This window comes from Rhinolophus ferrumequinum, chromosome 6 (genome assembly GCF_004115265.2).
Source record: "Rhinolophus ferrumequinum isolate MPI-CBG mRhiFer1 chromosome 6, mRhiFer1_v1.p, whole genome shotgun sequence".
Taxonomy (NCBI): Eukaryota; Metazoa; Chordata; class Mammalia; order Chiroptera; family Rhinolophidae; genus Rhinolophus; species Rhinolophus ferrumequinum.
Genome location: NC_046289.1, coordinates 99,417,174 through 99,440,448, shown reverse-complemented (window position 1 = coordinate 99,440,448; position 23,275 = coordinate 99,417,174). Strand labels below are relative to the sequence as shown.

Sequence of the window (23,275 nt, the reverse complement as noted above, 5' to 3'; positions counted from 1 at the left end):
CTGCCTGTGATGCTGTGATATCATAACCAGCTCCTGGCCAGAAGTCCTAAAACCTTTGTAATTTCCTAAACAGTGAAGCTACCAGGGGCATCTTTTGTTCTAATATTTGGTCTTTGACCCATTTCTGACACAGAGCTCCTAAATCCCTTGGAATTTCATGGGTGATCAACCACACTTTCTGTCCTAATGAGGCAACTCTTGGTGGGCTCCTGGATAGCTTCAGGATGGGGCTGTCACCAGTAACACCAAGCCTTGACGAGAAGCTTGGAACACTCAGCCCCACCTTCCACCCTCCAGGCAGGAGTTACGGGAGTCATGTCTATGTGATAAAGAAAAAGTAGAGGGTAATGAGGAGTTTATGTTGTGGGGTAGGGAGCTGCTCTAACCTACAGAGTGAAAAGAGGCTACTCCTGAGGAAGGAACATCTGAGCTTGGATTTGAAGGATAAGTAGGAGTTAACTAGGCGATGATGAGAGATGATGAGAGCGTGGGCTAAGAGCACGCCAGACAAGGGACTATCAGGTGCAAAGGTCCTGAGGCTGAAGGGAACAAGGAAGTGTGAGGAACTGAAAAGTCACTAGGAGGGCTGGAATGCATGGGGTGGGCACAATAAAGGGGTGGGAAGGATAAATAGGCGGGGGTGGGGGGGTGGGGGGGGTGGGGGGTGGGGGGGGAATACTGCCGCACCTAGAGACCGAACTAAGAATTTGGGCCTTTATGGAAAATAATTGAATGATTTTAAACAGAAAAGTCCCTAATAATTTTGTCCCCGTTAAATAGGTCTCTGGTTACGTGAACAATAGACCAATTAGCAGGCCTGTACTAGTCCAGGGTAAAGAATGACAGTGGCTGGCTGCATTCAGTGGCAGCAGAGACTAACAAAGCCAGAGAGATATGATAAATAAGCCTGTGGGGAGAGCCATGAGGCATCTCCCCCATGGCGCATGGCTCTATTGCTGAACTCTCTCATTCACTTAACAAATGCTTGACGCCCAGGTTCAAATCCCAGCCTAAGCCCTAAACCTGTCTGGGCATCAGGGGGCAAGGCCCAAAAACGCAGCAGCTCTCAGCTAATGTGGGAGACAGCTACACGGTCAGGTTTTCAGAAAAGAACCCCTCTGCTCGGCCCCTACCGTCAGAACCCTCCGCGTATAAGTAGGCTCACACTCCTGTCCCCTGCCTGAACCAGTGCGGGCTTCCCAAACTTGCCCTCCAGGGAAATGAAAGGGTTAAGTTTCCGGCTCCACTTTGGGCAGTTAACTCGGGAAGTTTACTTTGGGGAGTTTCTTTGGACGCTATCAGACCGAGAGACAGTAGAGAACGGTTTCGGCCCCGCCTCTGGCTCCCTGGCCCCTCTGTGCCGCCGGGACCCACGAAGAATGGGCACAGGCAAGCAGCAGAGGGAAGCGGCGTGCACACCGCAGGCCCAGTAGTGGGCTGGGCATGAGGGCGGAGCGGACCTCTGTGACGCACAGGACCGTGCCGCTCGGGAGGACGCTGCGCCTGCGCCAGAACGTCTGCCGCACTCCCGGAAGTGGAGTGTCTACACGAAGAGCGCCGCTGGGTCTAGGTGCCCGAAGGCAGAAGCGCTCGCGGAGCTAGCTCGTCGGCCCCCGACCGCCATGTCGGCCTTCGAGACAAACCCCTTCGCGGACCCAGTGGACATAAACCCCTTCCAGGTAGAGGCTCCAACTCACAGCTCTCTCTCTAGGGCCAAAGACCGCCACCCGGGCCTCTTTCGCCAGAGCCGGGAGACGTGGCGTAGGAGAGACGGGCTGACTGCCCAATGGGAGAGCGGGCTCTGAGGGCTGGCCTATTGTAGCGTATGGAGGGCGGGACTAGCAACAGGTGGAACTGGAGGGGCGGGGCGCTGTAGCCTGGGAAGAAGCGGGGCCCTCTAGTTCTCCAGGCGAAGCCCTTCTGACGGGACACTGCTGAAGAAGGGGACTGGAGCAGACTGGAGACCCCCTTAGCGTCAGGGAGAGAAGTGACTTCACCTGAGGGGATAATGTGCTACCACATGCCGCAGTCTTGACTTGAGTCACGTTAGGAGAGAGAGTGACGACGGCAGCATAATGAGGTGGAAGCCTCTAGTGGGATGGAGAAATGTGGAAAATCTCAAGACTACCCCGCCCCGCCACCCCCCACCCCCGACAGCCAAACTAGCGTGTAAGATATAGGAGAGCCCCCTGAGATTTGTCAGGAAAGGAAGGCTGGGAGAGAGTGAGAAGCTGAAATAGGGCCTTGATACGAATTTCAAACCTTGGCCATTGGGCCTGGTTTGAACTGGTTTGGGCTGAACAGAAGAGCCCAGGTCAGGGAGAGAGGAGAAGTGAGGGGGCTCTGAGGGTCTTGAAGCGCGGGAATGTTGGTCTGAGGGACCCGGGTGCGGTGGCAGGGTAGTTGAAATGCGCTGACCTATGAGCTGGCCTGACCTTTTCAACAAACGATGGAGGAAGAAACAAGTCTTCCTATTTAAAGCCAAAACCTTTCTGCCTTTGAACTAAGAGCACAGGGGTATTCTTTTTCCATGATGAGGGCTGGGACTCCTGTTAGCGTCAAGTTCCTATGCCTCTTTATTTTATTTTATTTTATTTACTTATTTTTGAGAAGCTTTCTGTTATAGCATTCTTATTTTCAATTAAAAAAATTTTTTTATTAGTGTCAGATGTACAAAACAATGTAATAGACATTTATATGCCTCACAAAGTGACAGTGTACAAAACAATGTAATAGTTAGACATTTATAGCCTCTCCCATGCTACTACCCCTCTGACATCTTGTTTTGTGTCTGCTCACAACCAGTTCTAGGAAAGCTTGCTTGTGCTGACTGTGATTTATGAGCCCTGAGGTTTCTGCTTTGTCAGGATGTCACCCGGTGGCGCATTAACTTATCCTGCTTATACTCGGGTCATTGGCAACTTCAAAGTTTCCTGCAGGTGGAAGGGAAGTCCTTGGAGGGGTCCTTCCTGCAACTCACAGCATGAGCTTTTTCCCCCCTTGAATCCCTTCAAGGGTCAAAGCCAAGACAAAGGAGACTAGAACAAAATTATTATACACTGTCAGGAGAGTGAAAATTTTATGCTTCTTTCTTGTTCTCAAGGTGACTTAGCCAATGGCAGCCCTCAAGGCAGATTTTGGTAGCTTGTTCTTTGTAACGTCACAGAATTCCGGACATTCCTCTTGTCGCTTAATGCTTCTTGCCAGAATCTGTGCAAGGACCTTGTCTCTTATGTAACACAGTCATCTCTGTTAGTTGAGTAAAGAAAGAATATTTGCATTTTTTTTCTGCCAGCGTCTTCTGGTAATTGTTTTGCTTTAATTACGAAACTGCTATATAATATTGGAGTTTGAGCTGTATTAAGGATCTAGTAGCCTTTTGGTGTGTGTGCTGTGTAATCATTTGCTTTTTTTTTTGATCCTGTCAGAATCAGAAATAAAATGTCTACTGCGATCTGACAGAGGCAGTCAGCTGTCCAAAGATGCAGAGTTTGTTCCCAGTGCTAGCAGTGGGCAAAATAATTGGCCTGTGTTGGTCCTGTATTAATAGCAGCTTGAAAGTCTTAAACCACATCTCCAAACCCAGAAATGATTGTGCAAACTGTGGTAGCAGTAACTTCTGCATTCAACCGTCCATCAGGCAGACCCCAGATATGGCAGGACAGGAAGCAGCTGTGGTCCTGTGAAGAGCAACATCTGGTAGGGGATCCTGTGTGGGGAGAAGAGAGCTGGCTGGCTGCTATTCTCCGCCTCCTTACCCTGGGCTGGGCTTTTCCTCTTGGCACACAGTTGTGTGGGGAGAAGGAGCTTTGGAAGTCAGGCCCCAAGCTCCTTCTCCTGGAGAGCTGCCCTCCCCTCTCCTTGTGATGGTAGTGTCTGCTTCCCTGACTGCCAGGGCTGGAACATTGGGAGGGTGGCTGGGTGTGAGCCCAGCTTCATTTACCCAGGGTGTTGGCACAGAGCTCAGGAGAGAGGTGATAGGCTCAGAAACTGTCACACTTAGCCAGCCTTCAGAGCAGAGTCCCTTTTTCCGTTACTTGGTGATGGGTTATGAAAATCTGCTAGCTGGTCAGAGTCCAGGGTGGACTGTCAGAGCTGGGAACATCCTCAGGTTATCCATCGCGACCCCTTCAGGTTCTAGAGATGAGAAAACCAAGAACCCAGTGAAGTTGGGACATGCCAGAGTCACCAGCTAATTTGCAGCAGTAAGGGCCCCAGACCTGGGTCTCATTGCCAGGACAGTGTTGTTTTAAAGGTTTTTGAAGTTCAGATATTGGTCTTACACTGCCTTGGAGTTATTTAGGCCAGCGAAGGACAGGCTGTGACATCATCACCACGGTCACCATTGAAATGAGAGTGTCGGTAGGGGTGAAAGTAACAATTAGGATTAGCGAAGCTATTTCCCCCAGTATGTGGAGCTGGAATAATACAGACTGTATTGGGCTTTTTAAGACCGTACTTTGAAGCAGCGTATCTTCTGAGGGATACCAGTCCTGAAAGATGCCCAGGGTTCTGCGCTCAAGTAAGTTGGGAAATCTCTGCTTATTCCATTTTACCTGAAGATTGACAAGGCTTGTTAGTTTGTTAAAGGCTCTGAGGAATCCTACAGTAAAGACGTGTACTCAACTTTATTTGACCCGGCATTTCTCAAAGTTATTCAACCATGGAATCCTTTTTCCGGTAACTCTCAATGTCCCGCGAATCTCTCGTGCCACTTTAAGTTGACTTCCTTACCTGTGTTCTTTACCCACCCCCAGCCCGCACTGTGGGTGTGGACTTCTTACCTGTTCCTTGCCTATAGGTATAACTGGGATTACTAGAAAACTTCCTGCAAAGTGAGAGCCCTGAAAGGAAAGTTGTCAGGAGTGCAGCAGAAGTTTTACCAAATATGTAGGAGGAAGCAGGAAACTGCAAGCCAAGTGTTGCCGACTGATTTCACAACCCCCGCTGGCACTCCCTGATCCCTGTGTTAATGATGGTGCATCTGCCTGGTGCCCTCTGGGTATGCGGGTCCTGCTTTGGACTGATTCCAGTGTGTCTGCTCCCAAGTCTCCCTGTACGGTCCTGTAACGAAGAGGTGGAGGGCTAAAGGCAGGCATTTGATTTTTCAGCCACCCGCTAGCAAGCAGGTCACCAGGCAAACCCCAGGGCTGCTTTCCCCCTCGGCATTGCTGCCAGATTACCCCCGGTGCCCGCTGCCCACGTTGATCTCCAGGAGGGGGCTGGACTGGCTGGTGGTGCTGAACAGAGAAAGCCTTTCCGTCTTTGTGGGTTGCCAGATCACACAATATCGCTTTCACACGTTGCCTCCCTGCAGTTAAAAGATAATCTCAGTGGTGTGGCTGCTTCCCAAGGATTTAAAAACATTTCTCTCCTGTGGGAGGAGAAAGTGGTGGCAGAAATGAGACTTGGGTGTGAATGAAGGTACGTGAGGTTCTGTGCACAGACATTGAGGGCTTTGCCACTTCCCAGAGAGGATGGGCTCCATCCAGTTTCACTGTAACTTTGGGAATTCTCCAAACCACCAGTGGACCTGGTAGAGCTTTCCTGTGGAACAGGAGCACTGTCTCAAGAATTTTGAAAATGGCAAGGCTCATATTGTGTAGCCAACTGTAGACAGCTGCCCGGGTGCGCTGTCTCCCTGCCTGTCTGGTCGGTGCTCGGAGCCAGGCTGGGTGTTAGCGCTTGGCCAGAGACAGCTGAACTTTGATTCTGCGCTTGTGTTAAGACTAATTCTATGTGCAGAGAAAAGGTAACGTTTGCGCAGGACAAACAAGGGGTAGCTGCCACTTGTTCGGAGACGAGTGCTGTGTGCACATTAGCAAACGGGGACCTGTCCGGCCGTGCTCCTTTGAGGTGTTGACACATTTCTGCTCGTCCCTGAGCCCCTGCTGCCCTGAGGGCCCGTGCCGGACACCAAGGTAAATGGGCACATGGCCTGCCAGAGCTTCTGATCTGGCAGGAGAGCAGGAGCTCACTGACCGTGACAGCACCAGGGGTATGATAGGGCAGGCAAACTTGCCAAAGGGATCGGAAGAGGAAGGGCAGACTCCTGTGGTAGAAAAGGCTCGGGCTGAGAGCACAAAGCCTGGCGGATGGAAACAGTATTTCAGGTCAAGGAGCACCAAGAACCAAAGGCCACTCGCGTGCATCACCCCCACGGCCCCCACACCTCCTCACTCGCCCAGAGCTGTGGGCCTGCGGTTCGTCCACTGCATGGGAGACACACACACGTTTAGCCATCCTTTCTTAAAATTGTCTCCATCCTTGGCCTCTAACTCGGGTAACTCTCATCTCCTCCTCCTTTTTCCACTTTCTGTCTCATGTATTTAGGGGTGTCCTGGAGTTCTGTCCTTGGCTTTGTGCTCACTGTATACGTCTCTGAGTAATTTCTTCCACTGACATGGCTTCAGAATAGCATCCACATAACAACGATCCCAGGTCTAGAACTCTAGCTCTCACCTCTCTCCTGAGCTTCAAACCAGTATTCAGCTGTCACCTGGCCATTTCCTATCATTGCAACTAGGTATGTTCCATAGGTATCTCCAGTCCGACCCAATACCTTCTCGGGTCCTCTCCCTGCTCCCACACACCCACTCCTGAAAAACCTGTTCTTCTTCTCCCATCATTACTTCTCTTGCTCATTGGTGGCCCTGTTCCCCCATCACCCAAGCTAGCAAGCTGTCACTCAACTTCCTTTCCCTTCCCTGCCCCCGCTTCTTGCCCTGCAGTAGCGCCATATCCCGACCAATGCAGAGTGGCCGAGCCTGTGGCATCTACCTGAGCTGGGTCCCTGGAGTCCGTCCCCTTTGTCCATCCCTAGCTGCCCTGCCGTAGTTCAGTCCTCACTGCCACCCTGTGGGCTGTCGCGTCCCCGCCAGTCTTCCCAGCATCCTTCTCTGCATGCAGCGCGCTCTCGCTGCTGGAGGAGTCGGTCACGGCACTCCCTCCCTGCTCACAATCTCGGGTTCTCCATCCATGGCCCACAGGCCAAGTCCCAACTCCTGCATTCTGGCCTGACGCTTCAGGCTGGTTCCCTGCTGCTCCTGGCTCCACAGCCCACTGCCCAGCCCCCAGAATCTTCTCCCATTCCCTGGGCACATGCAAGCTGTTTTTATTTATGTAAAATTTATTGGAGTGATAGTGCTTAGTAAACTGACACAGATTTCAAGTGTACTATTCTGTAATACATCATCTACACAGAGGGTACCAAAAAAATGTATACACACTTTAAGAAAGGAAAAAAAACTATTAAAATTGTAATAATATATAATGATAACAAAAGATGCTTACAAGTCACGTTTGACTTCTGCAATTACAAGACATACTCAAAGTGGTTACCATCAGCGTCCAGACACTTCTGGCGAACTACTGCTTGAGCAACTGTGACCAAAGTGTCCACTTGTATACATTTTTTTGGCACCCCTGGTTGATGTCATATTGTGTGTTCACCACCCAGAGTCAGTTCTCCTTCCATCACCATATATTTGACCCCAGTTACCTTCTTCTGCCACCTCCTTCCCACGCAAGCTGTTAAAGATGCCATGTGTTTGCAAACACTGTTTTTGCCTCCTACTTTAGTGCGTGCGAAGTCCTTCAGCCTCTTAAGGTCCACTCAGATGCCACCACAGTGAAGCCTTCCCTGATTCCCCAGAGAGCCTCGTCCCTGCGTCCCTCTGTGTGTGTCCCCACCTTTACAGCACTGACCACGTGCTGTCTCCGCTGCCCCGGCCTCTGTTTCCTGCTCTGCGCTGTTTGCTTCTGGAGGCCAAGAACCAATGCTTGTCCCTGGTGCTCTCCCCCTGTACTTGGTGTGGAATGGGTTGTATAGGAAGGTGGCAGGCGGCTCCGTGTGACTGCAGATGGACTGTGTGGACAGGAGTGCTCGCAGCAGGTGGTGCAGGGCTCGGAGGCCAGGCCAGGTGGCTGAGGCTGCTTTCTGGGTGGTTCTGTACATCACCGCCATGCAGGGAGGGCCCCCGAGAGGGCCCTTGCTCATTGGTGGGGACTCAAGCTCTTTTTTAAAAGTATGCGTGTTTTTAAAGTAAAAATAGCATAAAAAATAACACAATCACATTATAGAAAATTTGGAAAACTAAATAAATCAGTCATGTTTATACCAGTTTTTGTAAGCATTGTTATTTTGATGTGTTTTCCTGCCAGTCTCTTTTCATGTGAGTGCTTTTGACAAAAAAAAAAAAAAAAAAAAAATGTATTAATGTAACAAAGCCTTTTCTGTGTTGCTGCCCTGTGTTCATAGCTGTGATTTTTAAATGGCTGTTGAGGCCATCGAGGAAACAACAAAACATACTGTTCTTACTGTCAGTGGGTATTTAAGTCATCTCCTGCTTTTTCTCCTGTTGCAAATATTGGTGCAATGAATATCTTGCAGATACAGCTTTTTACATGTTTTTGTCATATTTCCTGAGGACGGATTCTCAGGTTCTGGGTCAGAGACTACCAAGTTTAGCTGTGACTCTGTGTGCTTGGGACCCAGCCAGCCTGTCTGGGGATGCTTGTCCTTCTTCTATGACACACAGCCTCCAAAGCAAATAGGACTTCACAGTGGTTCCAAAGTATTGGTCACTCTATGCCTCCCAGAGAGTTTTTTTAGTCCACGAGGTACTTATTTAATGTGTTTATTTGGAGCCTGAAATAAACCCCACACTGGGAGCTTGGGTGGAGTGTAGGGTGGGAAAGCAAGGAAAAGTCACAGAGCTCGAGCACAGCGAGGACCTGTGAGACACAGGGGAAGAGATTGCCAAACCAGTGAAAACAAGTGTGTTTGTGAAGGCCCCCTCCCTTGCAGAGATCTGGCCCAACTCTGCGGGCCCCTCACACCCTGTGAAGAGGAAGTGTTCTCCTGCCCCTGGGCTGTGGTGGGCCTTCCTCCCCTCCTCTTGAAGCCCTGCGGACCTTCCTCTCCTCCCCGCCTGTTCTCACTCCGCCCTGCCCTGCCTCTGTTCTGGTTGCGCAGGTCTCAGCTCCCCATCGCTCGTGGACTCTGGAAGGGCAGGAGCTGCGCCCTGTTCAACTTGGTGTGTCCATCACACTGTGACTGTTCACGGAATGAAAAGAACTGAGTGCAGCAGCTTTTTGTTATAAATTCAGTACAAGGCCTTAGTCAGTCTGAGGCCTTTGGCACCGAGGGGGTTTTAGGTTACTTCTTTGTAAGTGAAACTTAGCTCTTACCATCCTTTTAAATAACTGCTTGACCCACTTATGAGTCAGCTGATGCTTGGGGAGTGGGAAGGATTGCTGCTGTTGACTTGTATCTGTGACTGAGGGTCCTCATTCAGGCCAGCCGGTGTGAGCCCCAGTTGGCAGACTGCAGGAGTCCTGCCGAGGGTGTTCCCCAGGACTTCTCTGAGGCCCAAGGGTAAAGAAGTGAGCAGAAGCAGTTGTCCCAGCCACTCCTGGGGCCCTTGTCAGGTCCTTCCGGAGTGGAGTTCGTCCATTCAGCCACACATGATGGAGCACCTTCCATCTGTGGGTGCTGTCTCTGGCTGTGGGGGGCACTGCTGACCCAGGCAGACCTGGGCTTTGCCCTCTCACTCAGGTTTGCCACTTGTGTCTTCAGAGACAGAGTTGGATTCAGACTCGGGCTCAGCCAGTACCCCTGAGATCCTGGATGAGCTGCTTCCTCTCCAGACCAGTGCTTTCTCCAGCTGCAAACTACAAATACTCCCCCTGTCAGGGTGGTGGAATGGGAGGAGGGTCCCGGCTGAGCCGCAGGACACACAAACTGATTTGATGACTGTTTCTCCATTCTCCCAAGTAGGGACCATAAGGACAGTGTTAGATGCACGGCGAGAAGTCCGGTCACTGCAGACAGGATGCCTTAGAGCAGTGAGGCTCTATCCTCTCAAGGAACCAGCTTGAGAAAGGCTGCTAGATCCTTCTTTTCCAATGGCTGGGCACAGTGGCCAGTTCTGGGGTGACTAGAAGTTCATAGTAGCTTCCTGGTGTGGGGAGCCTGGCACACTGCAGACACTCAGTAAATGTCAGCTCCCTTCCTCAGTCCTCCTCCTCCTTCCTTCTCTTCCTCCCTCCCTCCCTCTCCCAGGCCTCAGCTTCTCTTGAAACCACCCACATCTTTCGGAAAGAGCCCAGATCTCCTCAGGTGGGAAGTCCCCGTGTCTCCCAGAGTGTTCCAGGCTCCTCTTCCCAAGCAAGGTGCTCTGGACCCTTGGGCTGCCGCTGCGATGCCAGTGCCCTACTCTCTGCACCCTGGCATTTGGGCAGTGCCTTCTAGAGAAAGCAGAGGAGACCTACAGCATGCAGCATTTATTCTTGGATATAGCCTGAGCTGCGGCTCTATACAAGCTCTTCACTGAGCACAGGGAAGCCAGAGTATGAACCAGGCACAGAAGCACCTGGATGCAGAGTTTACAGCCTGTTTGTAAAGGTGGGATTTGTTTATGGTGAGCCTGTGTCTTCAAGATTTTGGAAAAAGGAGGAGGGATTGGTGTGGACAGGATATTCGACCCCCTGCCCGCAGAGTCCCCTTCTAGCTGACCTTGGTAAAGGAAGTGACACCTCTTCATGGGCCTGGAGGTGCCTATTAGGCATGTGTATGCCAGCTCCTGAAACTGCCACCAGAGCTGCCTTCCGTCCTGTGTGCTGTGGCGAGTCCGGCTGGAGTAACCAGTTCCTCGGATGGTGGGTCTCATGTCAGTGACTTCAGCTCCCTCACTCTGCTGTGGCTTCGTGTCTGCTCAGTCTAAAAGGGGAACAGATACTGAGCCCAAATCTTTCTTGCAGGAAGCTAGCCCACTCATTCCAGGAGAAATCTGCTAGTCGTTCCCTCAAAACATAACCTCAAGGCCAGTTCCGCCATCTCCAAGTATTCTCCCAAACCTACCTCGTCACTTTGTCCAAGTTGCAGGAGCCACCAGGCAGGGATGGTGTCCAGCAAAAAGGACATAGCTACACTGCTTCTTTGCAGAGGAGAGTGGGTGGGGATACAGAGGGTGAGTCCCAACCAGAGACAAGGAGTGAGTTGGTGGGGTGTGCCCAGCTCTGAGCTAGGCCCTAGGGCCGGTCAGACAGTCTTACCCTCTAGGAACTGGTGGCCCAGCTGGGAAAATGAAGAGTTGCTACGTGTGAAAAGGTTAGAGAACATACTCAACCTGACCCTGAGCCCTAGAAATGTTTAGAATAGGGAGCCAGCTCCTATCTTGAGACCCAGGACAAGTATTGCATACCCCCACAGAACCCTCTCAGTAAAAAAATTGAGGGGGTTCTCTGGGGGCCTGTCTAATGTTAACGCTGTGTTTAAGAATGCAGCCTACGGAGGCTTCCTGGTGGAGATGAGCTAGGCCAGAAGGATAGGAGCTCCTGGGTGAGTAGTGAGACACGGGGGTGGGAGGGTGAGGCGGGCCTTGGCGGAGTGCAGTGGCTGTCTGCCCGCCCTCACAACAGCTGTTTGCCCCCGAGCCCAAGCATCACTGTTGAGCTGGGCCCGGAGCTGGACCTGAGCCCCATACCTGTTATGTATGGGGCAGGTGAGGTGATAGAGCTCTGCACCCGGAACCGTCAGGGTGAAGGGGGTGGCAGGGAGCCCTGTGCAGGCCCTGGCTGGGGATGGGAAAGGAGAGATTCAACACTTAGGAAGAGGCTGTGTTCTGAGGACATTTTTCCATTTTTTCAAAAGAATCCAGATAAAAACAACCAAAATCATTTTTCTGGCTTTTTATCTGCACCCTTCACATCTCTTTATTTCTAGCAAGTCTGCCTGATTTAATCAAATCAGCACAGGCAGCCGGCAGCATGTTTTTGTTCCAGAACCTTGAGCTGTCCTTTAAAAACTAAGAGGAATAAAGGCTTTCTGTAAAATAATAAATAAAACTGTACAGAAAGGTTATAAAGGGAAAAGTCGCCACCCCATTCACCACCCTGCCCCCGCCCCAACCCCCACTACCTGGAAGTAAATGCTATAAACCGAGTGAACCTATAAAGGGCACTGACAGCAGCACGTGTGGTGTCACTTCCCAGGCCTCAGAGTGTAAAGCTTGCATTGTATCTCATGGGCGGTCATCTGGGCTGAAACCCAGCCCCTTTCGAGAAAGGCGACAGGGGTTGCAGGAGCCTTCAGGAGCGGCCGCTCGGCACCCTGGGAGGGGCTCTCAGCAGCCTCGCTTCAGCCCCGTGTCGCTGGGTTTGCCTGTTGGCCCTGAGCTCGTGACGTCTCTCCCTCTCACCAACGTTCTCTCTTCTCCTTACGCCTAATGGCTCTTTTTCACCTTCTCAGGATCCCTCTGTGACCCAGCTGACCAATGCCCCACAAGGTGGCCTGGCTGAATTCAACCCCTTCTCAGAGGTTCGTGAGCATGCCCCCTTTCTCCGGGTTCTCTGGGTGGCGCTGGGGTCTCTGGGACAAGGAGCCTTGGCAGAAACAAAGTGCTCTGAAAAGCTTTAGTCCTCCAGCAGACAATCTTTCCCCCCATTTCCACACCCCCCACTCGGGTTCAAGCTGTTGTGTCAGCCTAGTTGTGTAGGACACAGCTCCCTGGCCCATGTGGTATTATGAGCCTTGCGCTCCCCCAGCTGAGGCAGTCGGTTGCCGGTTATCGATCAATGGCCGGCCACTCATGGCAGCACACGGTAGCCCACGACAGCCCACGGTAGCCCACAGCAGCAAACGGTAGCCAGGAGACAATCTTAACGTGAACTTGCAGGGTGGGGAAAGATGAGGAAGTCAGGAATTCTCCCCTTGGGGTCCACGATCTGGGCCCCTCCCTGAAGAGGGCAGGTAGGGCAGTGCCAGGCGCTCTGGGGCCAGTAAGGCCAGGGGTGCTGGGTCGGGCCTCACACCACCAAGCCACAGGCTTTCGGCTGCGAAGCTGCAGCGGGAGGCCCAGAGGGAGTGCCCCTCACAGGCAGGCACGTCACTCACCCTGCTGTGGGTTTGCCCCCGTGTGGCTAATGAGTGCAGTCCACTCACCTCGCTCCTTTGATCCGTCCCACGCAGGCAAATGCAGCCACAACGGTTCCTGTCACCCAGCTCCCGGGGCCCTCCCAGCCAGCAGTTCTCCAGCCCTCAGTGGAACCAACCCAGCCAACACCCCAGGTACTGTTGACAGAGGTCCCTTTTGCCTCTGCTTCCCAGAAATGAAAGCACCCAGACCAATATCTGAGTCCTGAGAATGGAGGGTGGGCAAAGGGCCTTCACCCCTGGCTCCCCTTCAAGGGCCTTCTTGATAATCTCTTTGGGGTCGTCACTCGCACGTTGAGGGTCTGCTTGCGCATACCCTCACCCCGCACCCCACTGCCAGCACAAAACAACAAGCCCTACTCACCAGGCTGGCTCCCAGGTGTCTTCAGACAGAACCGTGCCCTGGCCATGCCATTCCAGATCCTCCCTGGGCTTTTGGTTTGTTCTCTTACTCAGGGCCCAGGATCTTTCTGGTTTTTTTAAACTCATTTATTCCTGCCTTCCTTCCTGTTTTCCTTTGTTCTGTCACCAAACACTGACTCTTGTCTGCTTGGTGCCCAGCTCTCCACCTGCTGCCTCACTGCCCTGCCCTATGCCCCTTGCCGCCCTGGTGAGCATGACCCACAGTGAGTTGTATGTTGCAGCTCCTGCTTAGACAGGCCAGCAAGTTCCTGCCTGCCAGATTCCTGGCAGTGAGCGAGCTCTCAGAGAGGCAGATGCTGCTAGGAGGAGATAGTATTCTCAGAGACAGCTACATGCGAAAGCTTCCAAAGGTAGGCAGTGCAGTGAGCATGGCGCCCGAGCCTGCCCAAGCTGGGCTCTGGGCCCCGGGGGCCCCCGGCTCCTCCCGTCGTCTGGCTGGTTCAATCTGGAAGTGCTGCCCTGCCTGGGCACCTGGGCCCCATCCATGGCCCCAGAATCTTGTAAGACAAGGCCTAGAGCCAGGGGCGTCTTTTTTGTCCAACTGGTGGTGTGGTGATGGGTTCTAGGGTCTTGGGTCTTGCTCAACTAAAGTCAGACTTGGGGAGAAGAGACTGAACACCCTCAGTGTGGTCAATTCTGGTCCTGCTGCTACCCCAGTGCCCAGAATTTTCCTCTTGAGGGCAGCCTTAACTTTTTATTTTTTATTTTTATTGGGGACTATTGGGGAACAGTGTGTTTCTCCAGGGCCCATCAGCTCCAAGTCGTCATTCTTCAATTTGGTTGTGGAGGGCGCAGCCCACCATCCCATGTGGGAATTGAACCGGCAACCTTGTTGTTGAGAGCTCGCACTCTAACCAACTGAGCCATGCGGCCACCCCTCCGGCAGCTCGTCTTCAATCTAGTTGTGGAGAGTGAAGTGAAGCTCCAAGTCCAGTTGCCGTTTTCAATCTTACTTGCAGGGGGCGCAGCCCACCATCTCATGCGGGAATTGAACCTTGTTAAGAGCTCGCGCTCTAACCAGCTGAGCCATGCGGCCTCCCCGCCTTAGCTTTTTGAGCACTCCTTTTGGAGAGAGAGAGAATGAGAGAGGAGAGAGAGGAAACACACATATGTATGTACACATGTGCCGGGCTTGTCATTCTGTGAGATGACCAGTTTGATACTGGCTCCCTGAAAAGGACTTTAGAACTGGGCCCCCCAGCTGCCCTTCCCAGGAGGAGCAGAGCCGTGGGCTGGAACTCCGGGCCCAGCTCTGCTCAGCCTCACATACAGGCCCCTGACTGCCTCAGTCGGAGGCCCTGCTCTGCCTGGGGAGGGAATAGTGCTTGGACTCTGCACGCCATGGAAGCCAGGCAGAGCAGGCCCAAGCCTAAGGGGCCCTCCTGGGCTGCAGCCGGTCACAGTGCAGGGGGACCCTGGGGCATCTCCTGGCAGCAGAGCAGGGGGAGGGGCTTAACTAGAGATTCCCCAGTGCCTCGCTTTCCCCTCTCGCTGCTAGCACGCTGGCACTGTTCCGCTTTACACATACCTCTGCCATGTTTCTCAAATGAGGCTTTGGTCCCTGGGTCCCTGGCTACGGGGCAGTCTCTTCTGAGACCTCTTACTCATTGATATCACCTCGAAGTCACTATACCTGAACTTGGCCTGGACTCCAGTATAAGGGGAGAGGAGAGCCCGGGTAATGGCGAGGGCCAGAGGTGGTGAGGGCCAGTAGGGGACAGGCCTCTCTGTGGTGGTCTCAGGCGCCTACAACACAGGGGCTGGGACTGCCCGCTTGGCTCTCCCTGTGTGGGGCACGTCCCTCACTAGCCCTCTGTCTCTCGGGTCCGGTTGCTCCCACGTCCCCTTCTTGCTCCAGGCTGTGGCCTCTGCGGCCCAGGCAAGCCTGCTCCGGCAGCAGGAAGAACTGGACAGGAAGGCAGCCGAGCTGGAACGCAAGGAGCGGGAGCTACAGAACACTGTGGCCAGCCTACATGGTAAGGGAGGCCGGCGGGCCCTGGGCCGCCAGGCCTGGGTGGACAGTGCCCTCGCCTGCTTATTCCTGGGGCAGCCTCACCTTTGCGGAGCTCTCGGTCATCTCAGAATGGTGCTGGGCCTGGCCAGTGCGGCAGGGTGGGAGTGCAGGCCTGCACTGTGATGCTCGTAGGTGTGGCTTATTTCTGCGCTCCTTCCCGGCCCTAAAACTCTTTGATCCAGCAGGGGAACTGGCCCTCGGTTCCTTGCTTATGGGCTGTTGTTGATAAAAATAATCACTTAGGCTGTTTAGCTCTGTTTCCCAGTGCATTTGGGGTCCATTATCTTGGAGTGAGCTTGTGGGCGTGTGTCCCATCCCACTCGTACCCATGGAGACCCTGCACCCTGCTTGCTGGTGCCCCTCCAGGAGCCCTGGGAGCCCATCGCCAGGCCGGTGTGTGCCCCCTGCCGGCTGCTGCTGAAGTGGGCCTCGTCTCGTCCTGTCTTTCCGCACAGTGAGAGAGAACAACTGGCCGCCCCTCCCCTTTTGGTGCCCTGTCAAGCCCTGCTTCTATCAGGACTTCTCCACAGAGATCCCGGCCGACTACCAGCGGATATGCAAGATGCTCTACTATCTTTGGATGTGTGAGTCGGCTCCTGCCCCTCGGAGCTCGCGGAGGAGGTGGCGTGTGTGCCGAGAACCCCATCTAATCTCTGGCTGCTCCTCCCTGGCAGACTGCAGCCTTCCTCAGGGCTGGCCGGGCTGTGGGAGAAGTGGTCCTCCCATCCGCTCCCTGTCCTGGGAACCTTCCCTCAAGGGCTAGTCCAGGCGACGCATCAAGTGGATGGGATTAGCCGGGGGGTGCGAGCCTGTTGCACAGAGGCGTCCTCTCAGGCCCCTGGGCTCCTAGGAGTGAGGCAGAGACTCCTTGTCACGCCCCTGCGGGTCACCCCAGGAAAAGACTTCATTCCCCACAGATCAGCCCTTGGTTCCACACCCCCTCCACCGCCACCCGTCGAATCCTGGGCTGTCCCCTTCTTAGGAGCTGGTTTGGTCCCAGAAAAGCAGGAATGGGAGCTACCCCTGGGAGGCCTCCCCTCCTCCACTCCTGCTGCAGGTGCCCTTCGCATGGACCTCACCTCCTCTCCAGCTGGTGGCCATGTCGGGGGCCCTTGAGCCCCCTTGGCTGCAGCCCATGTCTCTGCCCCTCCGCAGTGCACTCAGTGACTCTGTTCCTGAACCTGCTTGCCTGCCTGGCCTGGTTCCTGGTCGACAGCAGCAAGGGAGTGGACTTCGGCCTCTCGATCCTGTGGTTTGTGATCTTCACCCCTTGTGCCTTCCTTTGTTGGTACCGACCCATCTATAAGGCCTTCAGGTGAGTGGGGCTGGGGCGAGGGGGTAGTGTATGGCTGACCTCCCATGAGCCCCAGGGCCCCATCCCAGCCAGAGCAGAAGAGAATGATGGGAAATTTCCTTCAGCCTCACCCACAGCCCGAGCAGGCAGGAATCGGAGTCATTCCCCTTTGTTGTAGCTGAGGTCTGCTCTGGGCACTGTCCTTGGACCAGGCCAGGAGACCTAGGGAGCAGAGCAGGAGCCTTACTAGTCCTCCCACTGCGCCCGGTCTGTCTGGTGCAGGATTTCAGCCCCTGGGAAGAGGGAGGGGACTTGCCAGCTCCCTTCTGAGGCTCTAGGGTGTGTCTCTGCTAGAGCCAGACTCAGGTATCCTCTCAGTGACTCATTCTCTGTGCTCACCTACACCCCTCCCCGCCCTCCCTAGTTGCTCTGGAGCATCTCTGAGTGCCAACATTTGACCGATTGCCCTAGAATATACTGTGGACATTAATGGATCCACTTCACAGACGCCTAGGGCTTTTGGGATTGTGCCTCAGAGCTGATGCTTTCCGGGCTAGGAGTCCAGCAGGCCCCGGGAATAGGCGGCAGGGCGGTGGCTGACCCCCATCCCATGCACTGAGCAGGCAGGACCTGAACTCTGACTCCAGCCCTCAAGGTCATGGAGACGGAGGTACTCCAGGCACTAGTGCTGTCTAGGGTTTTCTCCCCAAACACCCTTTCTGCCACCCAGGTGTACAGTTTTATTGTTAGAGGTTTATTCTTTTGGCTTAGATTTATTTCCCTGTTAGGAAATGCAAACACTCCAGGAGATGGACTGTTAAGCTCTTTATATAGGCCCTTTGGGGAAGCAACTTTGTTAGCTCCTTGAGGAAGGGTCGAGCACTGACCCCTCGATGGGAAGGCAGCGAAAGGCAGGCCCTTTTCGGTTACAGTCAGGGCTGTTTGTGTCTGTAGACACAGTGTGGCTGGGCCCCTGGAGCTGTCTTCTCTCCCTCCTCTGTCCTGGCTCCTAGGGAGGACAAATGGCAGGTCAAGTGAGGAATGCTGAGGACTCAGTCCTGAGCCCTCCTGTGACTTCTGATTTCCCCTCTCTCCACAGGTCCGACAACTCTTTCAGCTTCTTCGTGTTCTTCTTTGTATTTTTTTGTCAAATAGGGATCTATATCATCCAGTTGATCGGCATCCCTAACCTGGGGGACAGGTGAGGCCTGGGGCAGTACGGAGGGAACTGTGCTTTGGAGGCGAGCGTCAGCCCCTCTCACCCTGTTTCACAGCCCCAGGGAGCCCCCACCGATGACCCCGCTCGCACCACGGTGGGGAGAGCGGTGGATGGGCCAGCGTGGAGCTGCCTGCAGGCCCCTCTCCAGTTCTTCACTGGTGGCCAGCCACTCACTGTCTTGCCTGCCCACCACTTTCTGGGGTGGTGTGGGTGAACTTGACCTGAGTCCTCAGGCTGCCTGGGCTGGATTGCAACCTCTTCCTTTTCTTCTGCCACGCCCTCCTAGAGGCTGGTGTCCTTTCCACACGTCCCAGACAAGCCCTTGGGTTTGAGTGACTGCTGATGGAAGCCTTGTCTTTGCAGATCCTGAGCTGTGACTTTTTCCAGAGGTTCTGTAACCTCTTCTGGGTGGGCTCCTCTGCCTGCTCTCTGAGCATATGGTTGGCTTGAGTTTCCTAGGTGTTGTAGGCCTCCGCTCAGAATTAGTCTCAAAAAGAAAAGCTGATGGCTGTTTTCCTTTCTGCCTCAGTGCCCAGGAAACATTACATTTGGCTAAAAGCCTGAGGCTGGAAGGGGTGCACTGTTTTGGTCCCCTTTCTCCAGTGGAGCTGGCAGGTCCTGAGCCGTGGGGAGGGGGCTGATTCACCTGGAACTCCGAGCAGGGCATGCTGCCCTCCCTCCACCTGTCTTACTTCTCCTGTGTTGTCTCTAATCTGGCCTCCTTTCTCTTTGTCTGAAGACCCAATTTCATTACTCTGTACCCTCAGTGAGGTCCTGGTAGAAAAGCTGTGATTAATAACTGCTGTTTGCACCTTGGACTCAGGGAGTCCTGAGGCTTGCTTTCCGGTCCTGGCTCCGCCCCTCACAGCCTTTGCAGCCTCCAGCCTCCCAATGCCTTTCTCATCTCACTTCCTAACACCCACGGCGGGGTGGATATAATCGCCCCCCCTTTTGTTATTGATTATAAAATATACATAACATAAAATTTATCATTTTATTTACCACTTAAACCATTTTATTTTATTTTTTTGTGTGTGTGTTTTTTGTTTTTTTTAAGGAGGGCACAGCTCAACGTGGCCCATGCGGGGATCGAACCGGCAACCTTGGTGCTTACCAGCACCATGCTCTAACCAACTGAGCTAAGCGGCCACCCCAAAAACCATTTTAAAGTATACAGTTCAGTGCATTTAGTACCTTCACAGTGCTGTGCAGTCACCACCTCTGTCTTGTTCCAGGACATTTTCACCACCCCAAAGGGAAACTCCACACCCATTAGTCCCTCTGCATCCCCTCCTTCTCTGAGCCCTTGGCAACTATTAAACTGCTTTCGGTCTCTCCAGATTTGCCCGTTGTGGCCATTTCATATAAATGGAATCATATGGCATGCGGCTTGTTGTGTCTGGCTTCGTTCACACAGCATGGTGTTTGCACGGTCCATGTTGTAGCATGGATCAGTACCTCATTCTTTTTTACGGCAGAATGTTCCATTGTTTGGGTAAACTGCGTCTTGTTCATCCACCCAGCAGCTCGTAGGGATTTGGGTTGTTTTACCTTTTTGCTGTTGTGAATAGTGCTGCTACAAACATCTGTTTACAAGATTTTAGTAACTGTTTTCAGTTCTTTTGGGTTTTTGTATCTAGGAGTGGAATTGCTGGGTCACATGGCAGTTCTGTGTCTAATTTACTGAGGAACTGCCAGTTGTTTCCCGTAGTGGCCACCTTACATGCACAATAGCAATGTATGAGAGTTTCTCTACGTCCTTGCCAACATTTGTTATTTTCTTCTTTTTTCTCTTATTGTCAACCTACAGGTGTTATGTCTCATGGGTTTTGACTGGCATTTCCTGATTGTTCATCTTTTTTATGTGTGTGTTGGTCATTTATATATCTTATTTGGAGAAATATCTGTTAAAGGTCTTTGCTAATTCAGTAATTGGATTCTCTTTTTGTTGTTGAGTTCTTTATATATTCCGGATACTAGCTTTTTATCAGATATGTAATTTACAGTTTTTTTTTTAAATTCTGTGTGTTATTCTTTCAATCTTGATAGTATCCTTTGATGTACAAAAGTTTTTAATTTTGATGAAGTCCCATTTATCTTTTTTTTTGTTGCTTGTGCTTTGGGTGTCATATTTAAGAACCATTGCCAAATCCAAGGTCATGAAGAGTTAGCTCTGTTTTTTTCCTAAGTTTTATAGTGTGAGTTGTTACTAAGTTGTTGATCTGTTTTGAGTTAATTTTTGTGTATGGTTGAAGTAAGGCTCCAGCTTAACTGTTCTGCGTGTGGGTATCCCATTGTCCCAGCACCATGTTTCGGAGACCATCTTTCCCATTCAATGGTCTTGACCCTTGTGAACAGCAGTTGACGACAGATGTATGGGTTTGTTTCTGAACTCTTAGTTCTGTGCCACTGATCTACATATAGCTGGCCTACGCCAGGACCACACTGTTTTGATATCTGTAACTTTGCGCCGTGTTTCCCCCAAAATAAGACCGAGCCGGACCATCAGCGCTACTGCGTCTTTTGGAGCAAAAATTAATATAAGACCCGGTCTTATTTTAATATAAGATCGGGTATAATATAATATAATACCAGGTCTTATATAAGAACTGGTCTTATAATATAATACCAGGTCTATATTAATTTTTGCTCCAAAAGACGCATTAGAGATGATGGTCTAGCTAGGTCTTATTTTGGGGGAAACACAGTAGGAAGTGTTTAACTCCTGAAGTATGAGGATATTCCCTGGTATAAATGAGGAAAGGAAAGAGACATGACTGACTGAGGGGCTGTCCCTGGCCCCAGTGGGAGGCGCTGAGGTGACAGGATGAATGCAGTGGGTTGGCCAGTAGTTCTCCTTTCCAGAGGTTTGGGGGGCCCTCAAGGAGTGGGCAGCAGGCCTTCCAGCAGCAGGAAAAGGCCGTACCCAGTGCTACTCCTGACTGGCAGGGCACATCCTCCCTTCAGATGTCACGTGGCCCACAGATTCCCCAGGGGCAGTGGGGGGCCCCTCGTCCTCTCACAGGCCAAAGGCTTCTGGACCACAGAGCCGGGTGCTGCAGGGGGATGCGTGGGTGGTGGTCGCACACAGCGGCCACCTGGAGGAAGCTCCCTGGGAACCCCTGGGGCCCTCCCCCACGTGCCCTGTCCTGCTCCCTTTGCAGTGGTTGGATTGCAGCCCTGTCCACCCTGGGGCAGAACTTGGCTGTGTCGATCATCATGATGGTGGCGGCTGGCTTTTTCACCCTCTGCACTGCGCTCTCCCTCTTCCTCCTGAAGCGGGTGAGTGGTGAGTGCTGGCCCACCAGCAAACAGAGGAAGCAGGCTCCTCTCCCCTGCCTTCACTGTGGGGGTGTTCATCACTCCACAGTGGGGCCCCTTGGGTCCCCAGAGGCCAGCAGCTTTCTCCCCGGCGCTGGGTGGGAAGCTCGGTGGGCTGGGGCCGCTCTCACACAGAGTCTCACCCCAGGTGCACTCCCTGTACCGCCGGACGGGGGCCAGCTTCCAGCAGGCCCAGCAGGAGTTTTCCCAGGGCATCTTCAGCAGCAGGACCTTCCGCAGCGCTGCCTCGTCTGCTGCCCAAGGAGCCTTCCAGGGGAATTAGTGCTGACTGTCCTCCCTCTGCTCCGGCCTTGCCTCTAGCCTGCCTTCTGACCCATACTTCCCATGGGTGCCTTATGCAGTACGTGTGCCCAGCACGGACCAGGACGGGCGTGCTGTGGCTCTTCCTCTTCTCTCAGCAACCAGCTCTCCTTTTCACCCAAGGGAAGGAGAGGGGCAGGCACAGGGACTTTTTTACACAAAGGAAAAAAGGTCTTTCCTTCTCTGGTGGTGGTTTGGTAGGATTCTTTGGTCTCTCTGGAAGCAGTGGCACTGAAGTTCTCTTTTCCCTACACTCACGCATGCACGAACGCACTTGGCTCACCGGCCGACCTGTGCCCACCCCAGCTAGCATTGTATTTCTGTCGGCGTCCTGGGCCTCACGCCTCCCCCAGCAGCCTGGCCTGAACCCCGCTCCACAGACCCAGCGTGTGGCTTCCACAGCCCTGTCCTCTCTTCTTGCCCCTCCTGGGTAACCTCCCAATGGCTCCCCTTTCGATGAGCTGCATCCGGGCTGGCAGACAGCTCTCTTCCCCAGATCACTCTGGACAGGTCTCTGTGCTTCCAGAGCGTCTCGCCTGCTTCCCCAGCCTCTTTCCTGCCTGTGTTTTTCACAAACAGATGATAGCCCTTTCAGCCCCTTGCACCCTCCTGCTGTGGGCAGCACCCTGTGCCCTCTGGGGCTCTCCCTGAGCCCTTCCCTCTTTAGACTTACTGAATGTGCAGTGGGGTTGGTTGGGATTTGGGGGTGGGGAAGAACAGAAGACAGCCTTGAGTTGTCGTGCCCAGGCTTTAGCAGTCTTCTAGGAGGGCGCTCTGACTGTTCTGGTGTGAGGTGTTTGGCCCTGTTTGGTTTCCTCGCCCCCTGGGGGACGGCTGTCCTCTACCTTGGCCTCAGATTCTACCCACTCTGCACCTCATCTCAGCAATATCTGCTTTGTATAACACTTCGGAGGGCAGGCCTATCAGGCCGGAACGGCATCCTCCGAGCTGGACTCATAAGCCCCCTTTTTGAGGGTTCCGGACTAATCCTCCAGGGGCCCCCATACCCCTCGTGGAGTCTAGGCCACCTGCCACTGGTCCTAGGGATGTCCCAAGAGGTGCGTCACTGTGATGGGCAACTAGGAGTCCATGGCTAACACCTGCACCCTGTCTTCCAGAGGCTATAGGAGTGGGGGTGGGGACTGAGGGGACGTGTCAAAAAAACCGGCCAAGCCAGTGGCCGCCCTCAGGCTGCCAGCCCATCTGTCCCAGAACCACTGAATGATAGGCAGTGACCAAGGTTTTACAGACTTCTTTCTGGAATGTTTTCTCCATGTACAAATGTATATGTTATGTCTCAATTTTGTGCTTAAATAAAAAGACATTTTCAGACAACACTGGTCCTCATGTCTGCGGGACTTGGGAGGATGGGGTGGCCCACAGGGGTAATGGCTGAGGGCTCCAGCGATAGGTGAGAGAGGACAGGCAAGACGCTGCATCTGGCCACCTGCCCCCTGGCTGGTCTGTGACAGGACAAGCCTCTCACCCCTAGGGACGAGCCCGTTCCTGAGATGATTATTGGCCGCTTATGTAGTACTTTCTTGTCCCAGTACTTCCACTTTAAGAGCTGCTGGCCTTGGGGGGAGGGGTCTCTTTGAATCGCCCCCAACCGCACACACCTGTTTGGTCGGCCTCCTCCCTTCTTGTTTCTCACGTGGGGGATCTCTAGGATGCTATCCGAGCCTGGATGGGATTCGCGGGTGACCTCGCCTCTATTTTTAGTATGTTCGGCCTCAGTTTCCCGAG

At 53.1% G+C, this 23,275-nt stretch overlaps 1 protein-coding gene across 2 annotated transcripts; it reads left to right on the top strand.

The window, feature by feature from the left end:
* The first annotated feature begins 1,499 nt into the window (after positions 1-1,499).
* On the top strand, positions 1,500-22,866 carry SCAMP2 (secretory carrier membrane protein 2). Of its 2 annotated transcripts, XM_033108411.1 has the most exons (10): positions 1,500-1,679; positions 12,254-12,322; positions 12,974-13,072; positions 13,582-13,710; positions 15,219-15,336; positions 15,830-15,958; positions 16,530-16,689; positions 17,768-17,869; positions 21,052-21,169; positions 21,357-22,866. In XM_033108411.1, the coding sequence occupies exons 1-10, from the start codon at positions 1,623-1,625 to the stop codon at positions 21,489-21,491; spliced, it is 1,116 nt and encodes a 371-aa protein (XP_032964302.1). In that variant the 5' UTR covers positions 1,500-1,622; the 3' UTR covers positions 21,492-22,866. The 2 variants fall into 2 exon arrangements, with proteins under 2 accessions (XP_032964302.1, XP_032964301.1); XM_033108410.1 differs by lacking the exon at positions 13,582-13,710 and having other exon boundaries at positions 1,501-1,679; positions 21,357-21,717.
* The last annotated feature ends 409 nt before the right edge of the window (positions 22,867-23,275 follow it).

Excerpts from the sequence above, each read along its gene's own strand:
- SCAMP2 (XM_033108411.1), top strand. The coding sequence starts at position 1,623 with ATGTCGGCCTTCGAGACAAACCCCTTCGCGGACCCAGTGGACATAAAC. Across the intron at positions 15,959-16,529 it reads GCTCTACTATCTTTGGATGT|TGCACTCAGTGACTCTGTTC; the intron begins GTGAGTCGGCTC and ends GCCCCTCCGCAG. Across the intron at positions 16,690-17,767 it reads CCCATCTATAAGGCCTTCAG|GTCCGACAACTCTTTCAGCT; the intron begins GTGAGTGGGGCT and ends CTCTCTCCACAG.